General features: G+C 37.6%; 1 protein-coding gene across 5 annotated transcripts in view; it reads left to right on the forward strand.

Moving 5' to 3' along the window:
* AIMP2 (aaRS-interacting multifunctional protein 2) overlaps nucleotides 1-13,700 on the forward strand; it is a 197,513-nt gene extending 183,813 nt beyond the window's left edge. For all 5 annotated transcript variants that reach the window (XM_067110119.1, XM_067110115.1, XM_067110118.1 and 2 more), the window contains one exon: nucleotides 12,825-13,700. In XM_067110119.1, coding sequence (XP_066966220.1) covers nucleotides 12,825-13,121 — 297 coding nt within the window. In that variant the 3' untranslated portion in view covers nucleotides 13,122-13,700. The remainder of the gene's footprint in view (nucleotides 1-12,824) is intronic.
* The last annotated feature ends 7,411 nt before the right edge of the window (nucleotides 13,701-21,111 follow it).

Genomic DNA, 21,111 nt, shown 5'->3' on the forward strand with positions numbered 1-21,111 from the left:
GTCAACTTTAACTCGACCGAAATGGTCGAAAACTGCAATTGTAAGCTAAAACACTTACAGTCTAGTAATATTCAATCAATTAGCTTCATTTTTCAACAAACGGAAGTCTCTAGCACAATATTTCGATTTATGGTGAATTTTGAAAAAACTTTTTTACGTCCATGGCGTTACAAATTCATGCATCATTTTGTGATAATATTTTCTCTGTGTTGCTTTGATCGTTTTACAATTTGTTATATACCAAAATCATCACAATTTAGTGTACAATACAACTAAAAAAAATTAACTCATTAGCTTTAACCGTTGTGCTTACAGCACGATTTGTATACAATTATATGTTTTCTTTTTCGCTGTCATATATTCCAATATTTATATATGATAATGATATTTTTTTCATTTCTGATGGTTGCATACTAAACTTCAGGCAATGACAAAAAAAAGGAGCCAAAAATGAACTCTTAATCTTAAAAACTAAGCATGCTGTGATTTTTTAAAAAAAACTTTTTTTCTGCTTCGGCGCTAATTCACCGAACGCCGCCGGCATACGGGAGACGTTTTTGTAAATAGAGGCTCGGCCTTTAAGGGTTAATTTTGTCTGAACGTGGAGTAAGATAGTGATATCCAACATGAGAGAGAGAGAGAGAGAGAGAGAGAGAGAGAGAGTTTCTTACAGAAGTGCAATGTATATCTGATCCATAAATGAACTGAGGATATAAATATGTACATATAAATTTAATGGTTTTTCACTGTATTAATGAAAATCATTAAAATTACACATATGTGTTGTCAGTTCAGTGGTCAGTTACATGAAAATTACACATCACATACTCAGCCTTTTACTCTTGCCTTGTTTATTGTTATTTTGGTCCAAGTTGTGATAGTTTTAATATATTTTAATAAAGCAATTAGTTTAGTAACTGTGTATATCATCAGTAAATATAATGCATTATATATTTACCCAAGGTTTCAGCCAAAGATATATGGTAACTATGGCATCTTATAGACAATGTTAGGATTTCATAAATAATTGTATAACATACCAAATAAATAACAATATTGGTGTAATATATCTTGAATAAGCCTTGCATGTGCAAATGAAGATTTGGGTGAAATGTTTGCCTGTATTAGGTTTTTCAGACAAACACACATGGAGTGCAAATGGTACTTTTTCATATATTTTATTATTCCTACTTATATTTTTGCATTCAATATTGAATTTAACAGCATTCAAGACTTTTCTCAAAACTTGAAACAGTACAGCAAGTCAGGGAAAAAATAATGAGCGATTTTCACACAGTGGCTAAATCGAGGGTTCTTGGGTGTCCTTTAGCCTATACAGTAAACCCCCCATACTCGCGGAGGATGTGTACCACACCCCCCCGCGAATAGCTAAAACCCGTGGGTACTTAGAACCCTTCTAAAAACACTTAGAACTGCATATTTTGATAGTTCAAACACAACAAAACAAACTAAAAATGCTTATACAGGTATTATCCTACTTATGATGGGGTTAGGTCCCAAAAAAAACCATCGTTTGTTGGAAAAAACGTAAGAAATACCAAAACGTATGTTGAACATAGCCTAGCATATACTAGGGTATTCGGTGCCATGTACTGTATATATATATGGTAGCCTAGCCTTCACTATAAAATATACTCTTTACAAACACGGTATAGTAATTATTAATATCAGCTAATTCTGGAGGTTCATGCAAAGTGACTTATGATAAATCAGTACAAAGAGAAATTGAATAACAAACAAGAACTAGCTTAGCCTACACTATGGTATATTGTTTACATACACGGTAGCGTAGCCTACATTATACTCTCCTCTATATTCACATATCGTAGTATACAAACGTCAACATAACGAATATGCATCTTCTCCATGGATCTTTTAAAATGTTATGCCTTAATTCACTTTATCCAATAATATTGTATATATTCTTATATTGCTTTTATATTATAAATTGTGATCATAGCGATCAATGTTTTGGTTTGGAAATGTTTACGTGGCGTTTATTTTGCCGCATTTAACTCAGTTCCGAGCGCTTTTCTTGCTTCTAGTTAGCGTAAATGTACCTCTAATACTTTATTTTTATGGGGCAAGGTTATTTTTCGTTATACGAAGTGTTTTTAAGTCGAAATATAGCTAAAATAAGTCTCGTTGCGAAATTAATTCATCTATTACTTTCGTTTGTAGATCACGGTGGGCGTTTGTCTTGTGTAAAAAAATTCAAGATTCTGTTCGCTATTTTCACTTGATTTCATCATAATACAAGTTTTATGTATTTATCGTTTATCGGGGTAAAAATAACAGCAATGTGTTCTTTCATGCACAGTAGTTTTGATTAAAATACTTTCTCTCCCACTTTAATTACGATTGAGTGTAATCCATGTTGCCGGTGCACAATAATTTACAGTATAGTCATCAGCAGCCTGAACATTGTTTTCTCAGCTTCAGCTACAACTTGCAGCTTAAATTTAGCAGTATATTCCCTTGCCGATCTTTTATCCATACCGAATAAGGGTATAATGTAAAAATATATCAGTCGTATTCTACTTAACCCTCTAACGCCGAGCCTCTATTTACAAAAACGTCTCCCGTATGCCGGCGGCGTTCAGGAGCTAGCGCCGAAGCAGAAAAAAAGTTTTTTTCAAAAAATCACAGCACGCTTAGTTTTTAAGATTGAGAGTTCATTTTTGGCTCCTTTTTTCTCATTGCCTGAAGTTTAGTGTGCGACCATCAGAAATAAAAAAAAAAATATCATTATCATATATAAATATTGGAATATATGACAGCGAAAAATAAAAACTCATATAATTGTATACAAATCACGCTGTAAGCAAAACGGTTAAAGCTAATAAGTTACTTTTTTTTAGTTATATTGTACACTAAATTGCGATGATTTTGGTATATAACAGATTGTAAAACGATTAAAGCAACACAGAGAAAATATTATCACAAAATGATGCATGAATTCGTAACACTCGGACGTAAAAAAAGGTTTTTTTCAAAAATTCACCATAAATCGAAATATTGTGCTAGAGACTTTCCAATTGTTTCAAAATTAAGGAAATTGATTGAATATTACTAGACTGTAAGTTTTTTAGCTTACAATTGCATTTTTTTACCATTTCGATTGCGTTAAAGTTGACCGAAGGTTGATTTTTTTCTATTTATCGTTATTTATTTGAAAATATTTCAAAAATGGTAAAAGCTAAAAGCATGATTTATTTTTTGTTGTATTCTACATGAAATTGCGCACACTTTATGTAACAAATAATATAAAATGGCGAAAAAATTACGACGAGGTGACTCAAGAAATGCTAGATTTTCAGCGGAGTTCGCACGCGCGGATGGAAGGAAAAAGTTTTTTCAAAAATTCACTATAAATCGAAATATTGTGCCAGAGTCTTTCCGTTTGTTGCAAAATGGAGGTAAAGGATTGATTGTTACTAGAATGTAAGAATTTTGGCTTACGATTGCGTTTTTCGAGCATTTCGGTCTAGTCAAAGTTGACCGAATGTTAAAATTTTGTCAGTGATCGTGATTTAAATGAAAATATTTCAAAACTGTTAAAAGCTAAAAGAATAATTTATTTTTTGTTGTATTCTACATGAAATTGCGCACATTTTGATGTATAACACTTTATGTAACGAATAATATAAAATGGCAAAAAAATTATGACAAAGTGACTCAAGAAATGCTAGGATTTTCAGCGGAGTTCGCGCACGCGGAGCGAAGGAAAAATTTTTTTTCAAAAATTCACCATAAATCCAAATATTGTGCTAGAGACTTTCCATTTGTTGCAGAATAAAGGTAAATGATTGATTATTACTAGAATGTAAGAATTTTGGCTTACGATTGTGTTTTCTGGGGTAAAGGGAATGGGGAACAGGAGTGTGGAAGCACCCCCGGTCCCCAACTGAGGTCTCGACCGGGTGTGACCGGGTAAGGTTGGAACCCAGTAGCGAGAGAACAAACCAATCAATGCAGAGGAAGGGGATATAGGCTATAGCGTAAGGAACAGGATAAAGCTCTCGGGCCTTGGTAAGTTAACATAGTATATGAAAGCGAACCAAGGGGGGAGAGAGCGAGGAGACGGGGGGAGAGGAAGGAGCAAGGAGGTAGGAGAGGGGTGTATACATGAAGATGGAGAATAACCCGAAGGTGTGGTTTGGACGAAGGTAGGCTACGCGAGATACCCTCACTATTCCAGCTTATCCTTACTAGGACTCAACAGTCCAAACGGAAAGGCCGAAACAGGGAGAGGGAGAAGCGCATGCCCAACACCTCTAACCAAACACCACACGAAGGGAAGCTCCAACCATGAACCCTCCTACACACCTAACCTTCCCTTCCAAGGAAGGGAAGAGAACGCCATAGCCTAATCCTAGGCTAACCTAACACAGCCGGCTGGCTGACGGAGGAAGCCCAGGGGGAGAAGGTATCTACCCGACTAGCCTAAAGTTAACCTATCCTAGGCAAAATAAAATAATTCAATAATTCAAATAATCATAAGGACATATGTAGAAGGGAGGACCAAACCCAACACGATATGAGCGCGGAGGGAAAATGGCCGACCTTCCAGATTAAAAAACAAAGGATATTATCCGAAAATATCAAAGACATCCGTGCGCTAGGCTAAAATTAAACCCCATAAGCAAAACTGTACCATCTCAAATAATATAACCAAACACTGGAGGAAGTGAGGGTCCAAAATACAACACATATAAGAATTGATAAAGAGCGGATAGACCCGAGGGGGAAAACTCGTAGCCTAAACGACAAGGACTCGAACTTCCCCAGAGAAGGGAAATAAAACAATAAAAAAAAAAAAATTGCCCAATTGAATATAGGATAAGCAAAAAGGCACAAAAGTAAGAAAATGAAGGGGAATGAAGCCCTGACATAAAAATCCCGCACCGAGACTGAAGGTCACATGGGGCCGGGAGAAGGTGGACGAGGCGGGCGTTATAAATCCCCCTAATTATTAAATTAGAGGGAAATAAGGAGCCTCTACCGCCTAAAATAAAAAACAGAGATGGTACTCAACTTAGGTGAGGAAGAATCCTGGGAGGATGCCATAGTAGAACCAAAATTAGGGTCACAAAGAAGCGCACACACAAACAGAATAAAAGCGAACGCGTGCTAAAAGTGGAAATGTGGGTGACGCCGGGTTGTTTACAGTCGGCGAGTGGTACGGGGGTTTGTGACGGCACCTCACTCGGTGGGACTTTTGACATTGGGAATGTTTACAGGGCGGAGGCCTGTGATTGTAACAATCTCACCCTTTCTCATACACGACTCCATTTCATGGAGCTCGCACCGGGGGTGGTAACTCCGGCTTAGCTTTTTAGCTTTTCTCTGGTATATTTAGCAATAGCTTTGCCTAGAAATAAGTGCTGAAAGGTTATTTCACCGGGTGACACAGGTCTCTCCCCAGAAATAGATTTTTCCTTTGTCAAAATCCTTTTTTTGAGCATTTCGGTCGAGTCAAAGTTGACCGAATGTTAAAATTTTGTCAGTGATCGTGATTTAAATGAAAATATTTCAAAACTGTTGAAAGCTAAAAGAATGATTTATTTTTTGTTGTATTCTACATGAAATTGTGCACATTTTGATGTATAACACTTTATGTAACGAATAATATAAAACGGCGAAAAAATTACGACAAGGTGACTCAAGAAATGCTAGGATTTTCAGCGGAGTTCGCGCGCGCGGAGCGAAGGAAAAATTTTTTTTCAAAAATTCACCATAAATCGAAATATTGTGCTAGAGACTTTCTGTTTGTTGCAAAATGAAGGAAAATGATTAATTGTTACTAGAATGTAAGAGTTTTGGCTTACAATTGCGTTTTTTGACCATTTCAGTCGAGTCAAAGTTGACCAAAGGTTAAAATTTTGTCAGTTATCGTGATTTAAATGAAAATATTTCAAAACTGTTAAAAGCTAAAAGAATGATTTATTTTTTGTTGTATTCTACATGAAATTGCACACATTTTGATGTATAACACTTTATGTAACGAATAATATAAAACGGAGTGAAAATTACGACAAGGTGACTCGAGAAATGCTGACATTTTCAGTGGATTTCCCGCGCGCGGATGGAAGGAAAAAGTTTTTTTCAAAAATTCACCATAAATCGAAATATTGTGCTAGAGACTTTCCGTTTGTTGCAAAATGAAGGTAAATGATTGATTGTTACTAGAATGTAAGAATTTGGCTTAAAATTGCGTTTTTTTTACCATTTCGGTCGAGTCAAAGTTGACCGAAGGTTAAAATTTTGTCAGTTATGATTTATATAAAAATATTTCAAAACTGTTAAAAGCTAAAAGAATGATTTAATTTTTTATTGTATTTTACATGAAATTGCGCACATTTTGATGTATAACACTTTATATAACGAAGAATATAAAACGGCAAAAAAAATTACGACAAGGTGACTCAAGAAATGCTGACATTTTCAGCGGATTTCCCGCGCGCGGAGGGAAGGAAAAATTTTTTTCAAAAATTCACCATAAATCGAAATATTGTGCTAGAGACTTTCCGTTTGTTGCAGAATAAAGGTAAATGATTGTTTGTTACTAGAATGTAAGAATTTTGGCTTACGATTGCGTTTTTGAAAGCATTTCGGTCGAGTCAAAGTTGACCGAATGTTAAAATTTTGTCAGTTATCGTGATTTAAATGAAAATATTTCAAAACTGTTAAAAGCTAAAAGAATGATTTATTTTTTGTTGTATTCTAAATGAAATTGCGCACATTTTGATGTATAATACTTTATGTAACGAATAATATATAATGGTGCGAAAATTACGACAAGGTGACTCAAGAAATGCTGACATTTTCAGTGGATTTCCTGCTTGCGCGGATGGAAGGAAAAAGTTTTTTCAAAATTCACCATAAATCAAAATATTGTGCTAGAGACTTTCTGTTTGTTGCAAAATGAAGGTAAATGATTGAATATCACCAGAATATTAGATTTTTGCTTACCCAAAAGACCCAAATATATATATATATATATATATATATATATATATATATATATATATATATATATATATATATATATATATATATATATAAATACATATATACTGTATATATATATATATATATATATATATATATATATATATATATATATATATATATATATATATATATATATATATATATATATATATATATATATATATATATATATATATATATATATATATATATATATATATATATATATATATATATATACATTCATACATACACATATATATAATATTATATTGTTTTTACTTTGGTACTAATACATAGCTAAAAGGAATGCTTGAAAAACTTTTTTTTTGCATAAAACGAAATAATATACAAAACACCAATAAATACAGATATATAAAAACTTGTAATAAATATAAAACTAAAAATAAATTCAATGCAGAATACTCACTCGTAATCCTGACTCTTCGTTCAGTTCTTGTTTTCTCCCTCCTCCATTGAAGAGTCTTGCATTTTTTTCCTCTCGACATGACGAGGCACAGGCGGAGGAGGGAGACGCGCGCCCTTACTGCGGATGGGTGCGCCCTCCGGTGTCGCTCGGGTAGGCGCACTCCAATATATGACCGCAGTGTGGTACTTGCGGTCACACTCCCCGAACCTGCAAAATGCTACCTTGCAGGTGCGACAGACGTACCAGGTGTCTCTTCTTCTGCCATTCATATGGCACACCCGGCACCGTTTCTGTTTACGACCTTCTAGGAGCTCCAGTGTGTGATCTCCTGCCTGCAGCCGACACACAGGGTCGACTCCCTGGGCGGCGGCATCATCAAGGGTGGCATCATCGAGGGCGGCGGCAGCAGGGGCAGCGTCAGCAGGAGCAGGAAGACTGAGGTTGGCAGGAGCAGGAAGACCGAGGTTGGCCCTCCTAGTGACATCTGCCCTTTCCTCTCGGGGGCAGAGCTGGAGCTCAGGGTAGGGGGCCGGTGTTGGAAGGCCACTCCTCTGGATTAAAGTTTATGTGGGCATTCCCAGCCACCTCAAGAAACTGGTTGTGGGACAACCTCCGAACGTCAGAATTGTACCCACAGTAAAGGATGTAGGCATTCTGGAGGGCCAACTGAAGGAGGTATTTGACGAGCTTCTGTGTCCACCTCCTGGTTCTCCTGGCGAAGGGATAATACTGGATGAGTTGATCAAAGAGATCAACTCCTCCCATGTGCCTGTTGTAGTGCCTGATGACAGTAGGGCGTTGGACACGAAACTCCTCATACGTAACTCGCCCCTGCCGACGTGTCTTCTTCCGCTGAATGATCTCTTCTTGGATGGGCTCATGACTCAGTAATCATGAGCACGCAGTCGGACCCCTTCCAACAGATGACGAAGACATTTCCCTTCCGCCACCACTCTGTCTCTCCTCTTGCCAGATGTTGCGGCTGGCTAGCAAACCTCTTGAGGACATTCGGGGCCCTACGCACCAACCGAAGGGTACCACTGACGTGCACACCTGCTTCATACAGTTCCTGGGCCAGGGATACCGAGTTATAATAATTATCCATAAACAGGTGGTATCCCTGGTTACGGAAACGATCCACAAGACCGAAGACAGTGTCACGCAGCGTGGAGAAGACCCCAGAATACACTGAGAAGTCCACGACGTATCCAGTGTTGGATTCTGTAATAAAAAATAACTTTACACCATATTTCTTTGGCTTCTTGGGGTTGTACACTTTTATATTTAGACGCCCTTTGTATGGCATCATCCCCTCATCCAAAGAAAGGTTCTTGGAAGGAACCACGAGAAACTGGCACCATTGACGACTGTACTCCAACACTGGGCGGACTACGATAGGCGGTCGGGGTTATTCCGGGGTACGGCCCTTCGGTTGAAGGTGTTGAAATACCTGTCCAAGGCCAGGAAACTATCACGGGGCATAATGCTGGGCACATTGGGCGTTTAAAAAAATTCCGCCTCCATTATTGCCTGACGCCGCAGCAGGCATCATTCCAAAAAAAATGTGGAGCCCCAAAAAATGCGCCATGTCCGTGAGGTTGCAGCCCCGCCAGCGATACGACAACTTTGTCTGCAGTTCCTCACGGCAGTACCGTCCGTAATCTGCCGTCTCTGCAACGAGGTATTCCAGCAATTCCTGCGTCAGGAAGAGCTGAATGAACCCCAGTAGTGAGAGGCACAGGGACAGTCAGTCCAGGTGCTGCTGTGAATGGGTGCATGTTAGGTGGGGTGGGGTCCTCCAACCACCCCTCATCACTTTCAGACGAATGGCCTTCACCCAAGCTGCCGCGACGTTGCGACCTTCTACGGGCCCGTGCTCTCGCACGTGCACGTGCGCGGGCACAACTTCGCACTCCCACCCTCCCCACTGGCCCATCTCCCTCATTTTCACCATCACTTTCTGCCTCGTCCCCACCAGCCACAATCGGGGCCTTCTCCTCCTCAGACTCTCCCTCATACGCACTGAAACCACTAAATTCAAGCTCACTTTCCTCCTGTGGCTCCCGTATGGGCATTGGGGGCAAGTACTCGTCATCACTAACATCAGGCGTGATGTTCTCATCACTGGATGACCAACTGCCATCGAAATGAGGACTTTCCACCTGCTCTCGATCGAGCTCCAACAAGTACTCGTCAATGCCCTTTTGTTGGAGGCCTCCCAAATGCTTACGGATGCCCCTCAGGACACCCGATGCTTCCTAGGGGTCGTAAAGGCACGGGATGTGGTCCTTGGTCCCCTTCGGTCACACGTGGCCGCACAACACGGCGTTGAGAAGCTGGGTCATCTTGGGTGCTTGGTCCCTCTCCAGCATCCCAGTCTAAAACTCTTCTCACACGCTCACTACCGACAGGCAATATGCGCCTTTCACAGTCCTGACGACGTTGGGACATCTCTGCAAACGTGCTGTTGCCTCACAAATACGCAAACACTCGCCAAAGTTCTGCAAAACACGGATGCGTCAAGATATAGCTCTCCGACGATGCGCCGCTGATGCTTTCTGGTGCGAGAAAGAAGAAATTCGCGCATGCGCGTCTGGGTGACGCTTATAAACAAAACAACAGCGTGATCTGTGAACTCCCAGCATCCCTCAAGGCGCGTGATTTAAAACCTTTCGCAAACTAGGCCTATAATTATTTTTCCGCGAATATTTAAAAAAACCATTTTTAGTCGACGTACCATACGTCCACCTGGCACCCAACAGACAATTTTAGTCAACGTATGGTACGTCCAGTAGGAGTTTAAGGGTTAATGTCAATTGTGCCATAATGTACGGTAATTGTTTATTACCGTACGTTGGTTGAAATACCAGGTAAAAGGCTTTTGTTGTCCGATTCAGTTATAAGCAAAACAACGGTTTCTTGGTCGGTTGTTTATGGCTGTACGCATTTATGCAAGAGTATAGCGTTACTAATAATACCTTTATCATTCTCTTTTACTTTTTTAACTAGAAGAAAACTAGAAGATGGGGTAAAGAGATGGAGGAAAAGTTGTCTATTGTAATTTGGTCTCTCTCACTGCCTGATAACGCTGCTGCCTGCGCCCGCGCGAAATTAAAAAATATTTTACAAATAATATTGTGGTATTGGTATTAATTGCTTACCTCATTGCAAAATTGAATTATTGTAAGGTGAATTATCGTAACTCGAGCACTACCTGAGTATTTTAATAGTTTTATCACGAAAAGTGCATTTAATCATGAAAATGAGATGAAAATACAGTATTTTTAGTAAACATTTCTTAGTGAAAAATACTGCAAATTGGCGAATTTTCTGCAAATAATTGGTAGATACATTCCAAAGAGAAATCCTTGAATACGTGAGTCTGCAAATCGTGAGAACGCGAATCCCAGGGGGTTTACTGTACAGAAGTCTTGTGATGTCTATACTTAACCTTTACAGGGTGGGCTAAATATACGTTAGGAATACCCTGAGACCACCCGAACTTTAAGGTCAATAAAAAAAAAATTTTTAAATGCAAATGGTATAAAAAAATAAAAACATTTTCTGTACCTTCCATGGGAAGTTGAAAGTAAATATTTCCAACCCTGTTTAGAGCCTCCCTTCCAAGAGACTTGTGAAAAATGATAATTTTTAGCAAGATATGCATGTTATTTCTAATATTTTCTTTTTTTTACTTTATTTTGAAAAATTACAATTACAGCTCTCAAAAGATAAGAACTAAAATCAGCAACAATCCTTGAGAATATGTAAGGACAAATATGTATGAGATGTAGTGGGATGGGGGATGTAGTACCCTTTAGTGAGTTATACATGTTTTTTCTAAGATTTTTTTTTATACTTTATAACATTACAATTACAGCTGACATACTATCATAAAAGATAAGAACTAAAACCAGCAACAGTCTCTGAGTATATTTATGGGGAAATATATTTGAGATGCACTGGGACGGGGAGATGTAGTACATTCCCTCATGAAATCTCATGTCAGACTACTTTCCCTTGTATCCTGAGCTGAGGTGCGAGTGTTGCCATATACAGGCAGTCCCCGGTTTACGACGGTTCCGCCTTTATTTCGAGGTTACGACGCTTTCAAATATATTCATCAGAAATTATTTCCTGGCTTACGACGCATGTTCGGGTTACGACGCGTCGACGCCGATCCGACATAAGAAATATGGCCCCAAAACGGCAGAATAATCATAATTTGAAGGTTTTTTTGATGTAAAACTCAATAATAATGCAGTTTACATCGTTTTCAATGCACCCAGAGCATTAAAAGTAAGGTTTTCTTATGATTTTTGACGATTTTCGACGATTTTCCGGCTTACGACGATTTTCGGTTACGACCAAAGTCATTTGTGGCCCATTCAAGTGATTTGAACATTTTCACACCAAGTTTGTTCAAATATCATAAAGCAAAATAATGATTAACATATGATATGCCCTCCTCTTACATCATTATTGTGCATCATAGGATACATGGTGTTAGGAATGGGGCAGCAGATTTTCTTATTCATTGGGAGGCCAGAACCTGGAAATGTCTTGTAAGTTGAAGTAAATTTTCATACACTTACTACACATGGTCTGGAGTATGTGTAGCCTATATTACCAAGTGTTAGGTCTTCTATGATAAGGCATATCAAGTCACACATCAAGTTCATGTAAAATTAGTGGGGTTTTCCTTTATATCAGCATTAATTAGAATATGTAAATGTATTAAAATAAGGACAACAAAAATGTTTTACTATGGAATGACATTGGTGTGTCATTATGGCATTACTTGTAGGGTCATTTTTAAAGGGTTTATTCAGCCTTAGTTATGAGGGAAGGTGCTTCTTTAGCCTGCTTTCCTACCAAGGGGGATCATAGATATCAGGCTGCTTACAGCTTTCTGTTGTTTCAAAGTTTGTGATTTGAATATATGGATCTTATAAAATCAACCACACAGTTATGATTATGGTTGGGTTTAAGTAGGAATGGTGTTAAATAATTGCAAATTAGTAAAAAATCACAGATTGGAGAACAAATGTGTTTTAAGAAATCCATATATAGTTTTGGAGTGTCATGCTCCCTCTTAGTGCGGAGACACTAAAACCCAGCTGGGATTACATAAATATATTTATTATTCAATTTGTGTTTTTTAAAATTTATATTTGTTCTTCAGTTTGTGTTTTTTCAAATTTTAAAGTTCAATACTGCTCTGTTATCAAAATTGAAAATTATGTTGATGCGTACTGTACACTACATAAGTTTTGTGAGAATATTTACACTATTAGGTGGTGAGGATTGTTTTTTTTTGCATGCATAGAGGTTTATTTTATTTTTAATTAATGTGAATTTTTAAATTTCTTTCCAGGTTAAACTAAATGAAGTGGGAAAACAAATAGGTGTCAAGGAATTGAGATTTGGTGATGAATCAGTTATGTTTGATGTGCTTGGTGTAAAGCAGGGCTGTGTCACAGCCTATGCTCTCATCAATGACAAGAATCACCAAGTTAAATTCCTTTTAGACTCGGAAGCCCTAGATGAACGGCATGAGTATATCAATTTTCATCCAATGTCCAATGCTGCCACTCTTGGTATTTCACCTGCCAACTTGAAAACATTTTTAAGTCATACTGGCCATGAACCAACCCTTCTAACATTCAAGTAAAGATTTAATTATGTTCAAGAAAAGATTTTTAATATTCCTATTTTATAGTTGTATGGCGTGCTTTGCTTTTCATATGCCTTCAAGAACTAGGCACTAGGATTGGTGAACTTTGTAAGGTTTCAGTAATTTCACAATAAACTTTTTGAAAGATTGCAAAGCACTAGTTAGTTGGTTAAGTAAACAGCTGGAACTAATGGTTGTAATATCTTTGCAATATTACAGGAAGTAAAATAAAAATATAGTTGATGCTCAAAATCTGATATAGGATATTGGAGGTTTAATCATTCTGACTATTTTAACCATCGTAGATTCAAATAACATCTTATTCAAAACTCTTGAGGTTCTTATGATGTCATCTACCAGCACTTTATTGTATTCAAACATTTTTTTTAACAGAATTCAACGAAATGCAAATTGACACCAAAATCGTATTTATGCCATGAAAAGTAAATTTACAGTGAGCAAGAAAAGAATTGCCATATCCGTAATCATTCGGTGTGTGTGTGTGTGTGTGCTTTACAAGTGACAAATTTTGTAACCCCCTCCATGTCTCAAAGGGTAAATAAAGGTGCTATGTGATTAAGGTGTGTGATTAGTACAAATGAACAGCTGCTTTCATTCTAAGTAAGCACTGCAATAGCAAATTTATCTTCAGTGCTTGTAAGATTTTGATATTATATGTTAGCACTTGTTTTGTAATTAGATGCCATATTGTATATTAATGTATTTTTGACTGCTGTACTACTGTAATATGCTATTAGTTACAGATGATGTCTAGTGTCCAGTATTGGAATGGAACAGACTTGAGCTCCAGACTGCCAGGTGGCCTTTAAAGAATATTCATCACAAATAGAATAAGCTTACCATTATGCTTTTTTAGGTTGCAGTCTCAGAATAACAAATAAGTATATTATGAAGTAATAAAATATATAATTATTTATTGAAAAGCTATACTACATAATCCAGGGAGTGTTTTTAACCTAAGTTTGTGTAGGTTACTTTTCTCCATGTCAGTTTTGGAAAAAATATTTGTTCTGATACGAATACTCCCTATACCTTCATACATAGGAGATTCCCATGCGCTTTGTGTGGCTTGGCTGACTGTAGACTCACTTTACTAAAATCACCAGCTTCCTGTGCCCTCATCTGGCCTGGTCCAAATCCATCCCAGCTTCCTCAATTGTTTCCCAACCAACTGCGTGATAAGATGTATTTTGTCTCTATCTGCGTCTCATAGTTTCCCGATTAACTTTGTGCAATTTTCATAGGTTTATTCATTACCCATCACTATTTACTGAACTTTTGTTGTCTGTCTTCGTGAGACTTAGTGTTTTTATAGCTTTCAGATTGTGACTTTATCAGACAGAACAATGCCCACTCTGATTTGATCTTGTGATCAAGAGCTAGTGTGGGTGGTTGTTCAGGCCCATCGATCAACAAACTTTTTCATCTATTTGCTTTAGACGGAACTTTGTGTAATGTTGTGGAAGTTTTAGCGAAAATCAAGAATTTATTACTATGTATGCTGAGGTTATTGAACTCATTCTGCTTGGAGTGAAAAACTGAAGGAGAAGCAGTTGGATGTGACACCCCCTCACCAGTGAGACGGCTGCAAGCTGGGGTGGGAGAACCATGGCTGTGGTTGGGCGAAGACGGAGGAGAAGAAGATGAGGAGAAGACAGAGACGGAGGCTTGCGACACTTCTTCACAATACAGGTGAACTTCTCTTGAAAACGATGTCGACTCTGTCAACCACTGCTTCATGAGACTGTCAGAAGACAAATCCTAAGTAAAAGTCATCACTGCAGTAGCGGGTCCAAAGCTCTACAAGGGATACACTGTTGACTGAGCGGAATAAGCCTCCACCACAAAAGGGGTTCCAAAGCTCTGAGAATGACACTGCTGTCAGATCCGGATTCCGGAACCGTAGGTCTACAAAGAGGTGAATGGGTTAGCCGCTGCAGCCGCTGACTCAAAACGCTAGTCAGGGTACATGAAAGGCTGATGTGGCATCACTGGTACAGTCAAGGGGAGAGCAGCAGGGCTGGCGACAGTCGAGCCAGACGTCATGAGAGAGTGAAAGGACAGGAAATGGTACAGACCACTGTAGGTTGGTACTCCTGGAAGGCCTAGAGGAGCCCAGATGCCAGCCATCTTCTGAGCCTCTGAACCTGCAATAGAACAAGGTGGTGTTGCCTCCTCCCTCTTAGGGGGGAGAGGAACCCCCCCCCCAAGAGAGTGGGACAGCCAGAGAGAAAATGTCCTGACCCTTCATCTGAAACTTCCAAAGACAAAGCTAAGGAAGACTGGGAAGGGGTAAAATCTTCCAAGGAAGAAGAAGCAAATGAGGAAGATTGGGAATACAGTAGAAGGAACCAGAAGGAGACTGAGAAGTGGCCATCAGAGGAGAAAACCCCTTCCAAGATGGCGCCTTTTCCCTCCTCTGATGTTTCCTCTTGGCAAAAAAACCTCCACTGCTCAGGAGGCCAAGAACAACATTCAGAGAGGAGAAAGGAGTGACCCTTCGACTCCATCCCCCCCCCTCTAAAACAAATATGGGGCAAGAAACAAGACAGGAACTCCCATTTGTCCTGGAGAGCAAGTCGGAACAAAAAGCACTGTCAAAGATCTTGCGACATCAACCTCTGTGTTGAGGGAGAGGGAGAAACTTGCCAGGTTCAGGCAAGAAGTATCCTCATACGGCTGAATACGAAACCCTCGACTGGAAACAAGAAAACCCACCTTGTCTCAATCCTCTCAATTACACAACACCTGAAAGACTAATACAATACAACATTCCAAGAAACTGTGTAGTTGAAAATAAAAAACTTTGTGCATGAAAATGCATTTCAGAATGAGGAAAAGAACGTCGAAGAGGGAAATTCTTTAAACAAGGTTGAGAGATGTCTAAAAATAGAACAGATTGCATCGAGAGTTGGGAACTATCCCTCCAACTCTCCACAGTTACGTGAATAAAGAAAACAGAATACATGAAACAAACACCAAGGAGATAGGTGTTGGGTTTGTATACATACAATAAAGTAAGTAAAATGATATATAAGGGGAAAGGCTCCAAAACTCATACAGGCTAAAAAGAGTCAGTATGGCTAGATAGCAAGAGTAAGTGAATATATCATTTGTGAGACATAGAAAAACATGTTGAAATGTTTCAATATATCAATATATGCAAAGTATAAACAAAAGAATACAAAATATATTATTAAAAACAAATATATTCAAACACAGAAGAGATAGTCAAACAGCAGGACAGAGAAATAAATGCATGTCTATACCAGACTGTGGCCAAAAGAAAACTGCATAGAACTGAATGTATACTGACTTGGTGGCTGGTGCTTCAACCCCTACCAACAGGAATGGTTACCATAACCTCCTTGCAAAAGTTTAACGGTCGGATTTCCAGCTCACTGAAAGTTAATCCTTTGCGTAAAAACTGAGGGTTTGTATTCATGTAGCAACAATTTTTAATTAATTTAATCTATTTTTCATAGCTAACAAACCTACGGTCTGAACGTATATTGACCACCTCTCACCCTCCCTCATTGGATTCCTTGGGCTGGAAGAAACTGATACATCATGGCGTTCTTGGGTGAAGATAGGTTGGTTGTTTCCTCCTATCTCACCCGATTAGCTAAACCCCATTGCCACCAATACCTTGTTCTACAATAGTATGCTTTTTACCAGTTTCCAGCTGGTGCTAGAAAATTTATCCTAACGTTAAGACCAATTAAAAACTTGTCGTTTTGACTGCCGTTGGGTATTAGCTCAGCGCCTGAAATTTTCCAAAGAAGTATGCATCAACTGATAGAAGGCTTACAAGGCATTGAAGTGATTGCAGATGATTTTATGGTATATGGTTGTGGTAAAAATCATGAGGAGCAGTTGCAGACCTTGATCATAACCTGCACACAGTTCTAAAGTACTGTACTGCAGGGAGCATAATGTGTTATGGCCTGATAAATTTCAGTTGAGGCAGATTGAATTACCATTAATTGGTCATATAATTACTGCTGATGGACTAAAGCCAATGCCTCTCAGATTCAAAGCATTTACCGAAATGCCTGTGTCCATGGATGGGCTGGAGTATGGGATTGGCTGGTGCTATGGTTTTTAGACACAATCGGCTAAGTAAATTCTCTCCCAGTATGTAGTGATTAGTCTACATCAGATTTGTGTGTCTATAGCATCTGTGATATTAGGATCATATTCCATTAGTTTATAAAAGATTTTCAACGAGTTTACCACGTGTTGTTTTTGTGACTTAACATTTAAAATATTGTGTATAACATGCAATTAATCCTTGTTATATTGATATACACAAAAGTACTTCAAATATTTTTCATTTAACAAAAACAAGTACGTTTTGAGGCAATTTTTTTTGCTTGCGTTTGCTTCGTATCTCATGGATTTTATTATACTATATATTATACTAGAACTTGTGTAGAAAGTGAAAATACAGTAAACCCCCTGTATTCGCATTCTCACGATTCGCGAACTCACCTATTTGCAGATTTCTCTATTGAACATATACACATTATTTGCAGAAAATTCGCCCATTCGCAGTATTTTACACCAAGAAATATTCTCTAATTACTGTATTTTCATATAATTTTCATTACTAAATGGACTTTTTGTGATAAAACTATTAAAATACTCAGGTATAAGCATTTTTTAGAGTTTTTTGTGTTTGAACTATCAAAATAGGCAGTTCTAAGTGTTTTTAGAGGGGTTTTAAGTATTTGTGGATTTTAGCTATTCGCAGGGGGGTGCGGTACACATCCCCTGGGAATATGGGGGTTTACTGTACTTGTTTTCTTTGCACCAGTTTGCACTTCGAGCTGTTGTGGGCAATAATAACCAAAGCGCTACCTCCCCTATCATTACGCCATTTAACCAAAGATTTTGAGTAACAAACGCCATAAGGTGACCAGAGTTACCAAAGAATACTTCATCATCCCAAACATGGTGTTTTCAGTGGCTTTGAGGCATATCCCAGTCTAAAAAGTTGGAGGGGTTGGGTTGCTATGAGTTTTGGATTTTAAAGCTGTTCAAAGGGTTTGCTTGGGTTAGGGCAGGAAAATGTCTGTAAATTAGGAAAGACATGGAGCCATTTCATAAGGAAATCTTTACCGCTGCTATTGCAATTGCCACATTTTAATATATATCACTGAAGACTTTAATTGTAACCAACATCAGTGAAATTTTGAAGTCATTATCTGTTAATTTTCTCAAATACTTTAAACCTAAATGGGTAGCTGTACAAAGGAGCAAGATTCAAGTTTACAAAAAAATATGCTGATTGGTTGACAAACATTGCATATGAGCGGAAGGAAAGTGCTCATGCAGGTCCCGGTCGTCCTAATAAGACCTTTGAGGTTTCCAGTGAAAAAGCAAAGAAGCGTAAATCAGAACAGCTACTTCTTACTTCGCCGGGAAGAACATTTTATGCTACATCTAAGATTTTAAAAACAATAGGGTTCAAAAATTTAGCTGAACAACTTTCAGATATATCACTGAAACAAATTTTGGTAACAAAAATTAATACTGTCCCGAAGAAGCATTGGCTCGGGTAACATTTGATTGTTCACTAAGTAAGAATGTTATCAGATCTTAAGGTCTGGAGCTACTGAAAGAAATAGCAAACTTTATCCAGCCTATAATTTAATCCGGGAAGCAAAAGAAGTGTGCTTGCCAACACCTGCTTCTGAATGGAGAATTTCAGATTATAATGCAGAAATAGATTTCCAGGCTTTGATTGATCACACCGTTAAAAGAATTATGAAAATCGCCGATTTTGAGAAGCTCGAAAACTTAGCAGTTGCTAAGTTATCCCTAGAGTGTAAAGTTGGTTTTGATGGAACATCAGGACAAAGTATTTATAAGCAAAGCCTTTCGGCTAATGTTGAAAGAAAACTTGCGGCAGAAAACAGTATTTTTAAAACAAGCATGGTTCCTCTTGAGCTAAATGTAACTTTATTGAATCCTGAAAACAAGGTTGTCATCTGGAAAAACACAAAACCATCATCGCCACTCTTCTGTCGACCAATTAAATTTAAGTTTTCGAAAGAAACTAGACAAGTGTTAGTTGATGGAGAACAGTTTTTAGAGAATTTTACTTCAAACTTACGACCTACTGAAATACCCGATGATTTATTAGTTCACCACAATGTAAGTTTAACCATGATTAATGGAAAAGTGACAACAGCACTATCAACAGTTACAAATCCAATATAGTGTTGTTCTGTATATGGAGCCTCCTAAAATCCTAAATAACATCAAAGAAGTGAAAACCTGTCCGTAAAGCCCAAGAAGCATTGAAACACGGCTTATCTACCCTTCACGCATGGATTATGTGCATGAAATGTTGCCTACATTTATCTTACAAAATTACTGGCCTCAATCAATCTTTTGTTTGTAAACTTTATGTGATTTTATGACCATGTTTATAAACTTTATGTGATTTTATCAACATTGTCATCTGGCCTTGGTATTGATGGAGACACATTTGAAAGGTTTTGCTTGGACACTGCCAAATTTAATGTACAAAAATATAACTGGTACTACTTGCCCCAAAGCTTGCATTGGTTGTTAATTCATGGTGCTTCAGTGATATGCAACTTCAATCTACCAATTGGCATATTATATGAGGAGGCACAAGAAGCAAAGAATACATAATTCAAGAAGTTTAGGGAATCTTTCACGAGGAAAATGTCACGAATAAAGACAAATGAGGTTTTAATTGGAATATTTTGCTCATCTTATATCTTGAACAACCTGAGGAAAGCAAAAATTTAATCGTCCAAAACACTTCGATTTGTATTGTAGTCTTTATGCTAGTTAAAGTTCCTTGTTGTTTTAGATTTTTCCTTTAAATAAATGCTTTGATTTCTATTTTCATATGACTATAGTATAATAGTATAACCAAATTGTTGTTCTTTATACATTCTTTAAAATTAATTATATTGTAAAAAGCTTTAAAGACATAGCATTTGATAGAAATACTCATATTTTTTTATATTTTCATTCTTATCTTTTCTGCATTGAATGAAGGTATCGAATATAATAATGGTTACTGTATATAGTTCTAACACTATATTTTACCTAATACACAAAAAAAGGGTAAACTTCTTCATATTGTTAAATATTCGTGTAAATACTATACTCTAAATGTTTTTAAATGAAAATGATAAATAATGTTTGGATGTGAAAGCAAAAAAATAATTTTGTCCAAAACATTACTGTTCTGACCCATTGTGGAATGGTGCATTATTTGTCAAAAAAATTTTGACCAAGGTTAACAGATTTTACAAAACCACTATGCCAACTTACTCAGAAGAATGTAATTTTTACTTGGCAGAAGTCTCAAGAAAGAGACTCCAGTTCTTCGTTTTCACTGCTCAGAGGATGAAGTTACAGTTCAGTTTGACTCTTCTTAAAAACAGCCAGCCAGTTGCATTTGCTTCAAGAGCTTTAACTGTTACAGGGCAACGATATGCTCAAATAGAGAGAGAATGTCTTGTAATAGTGTTTGCATATGAAAAATTTATTCAGTATTTATTTTTCCATTAATATGTCCATTGAGAGGGACATTTGCATCTATCAATAAGCATATTCCTAATGCCATTATTGGAATAACAGTCTGGCTGAAATCTAGAGCCAATTGGGATTGCATTATTGAAGCTTGTCAGGCACTTTATATTTCAGATGCTATAACATACCCTGATCCCAAGAAGAAAAATGAAATGCTGATGGCTATTTTAATAAGGTATGTCCCTAGGAAGGTCATCAACTTAAGGTATTATGACTGCTATTGTATTTGATTGATGCATGTAGACAAGCTTACCATGACAAACAGATCAAATTGAACACGAGACAAAATGGTTTAAATGAAGATTAAACCATTTTTATTGAGTTTCGCTGTGCTGTGAATACTGTATAACATATATACTGTATATGTAACTTACCATACAGC

Source organism: Macrobrachium rosenbergii, chromosome 10 (genome assembly GCF_040412425.1).
Source record: "Macrobrachium rosenbergii isolate ZJJX-2024 chromosome 10, ASM4041242v1, whole genome shotgun sequence".
NCBI lineage: Eukaryota > Metazoa > Arthropoda > Malacostraca > Decapoda > Palaemonidae > Macrobrachium > Macrobrachium rosenbergii.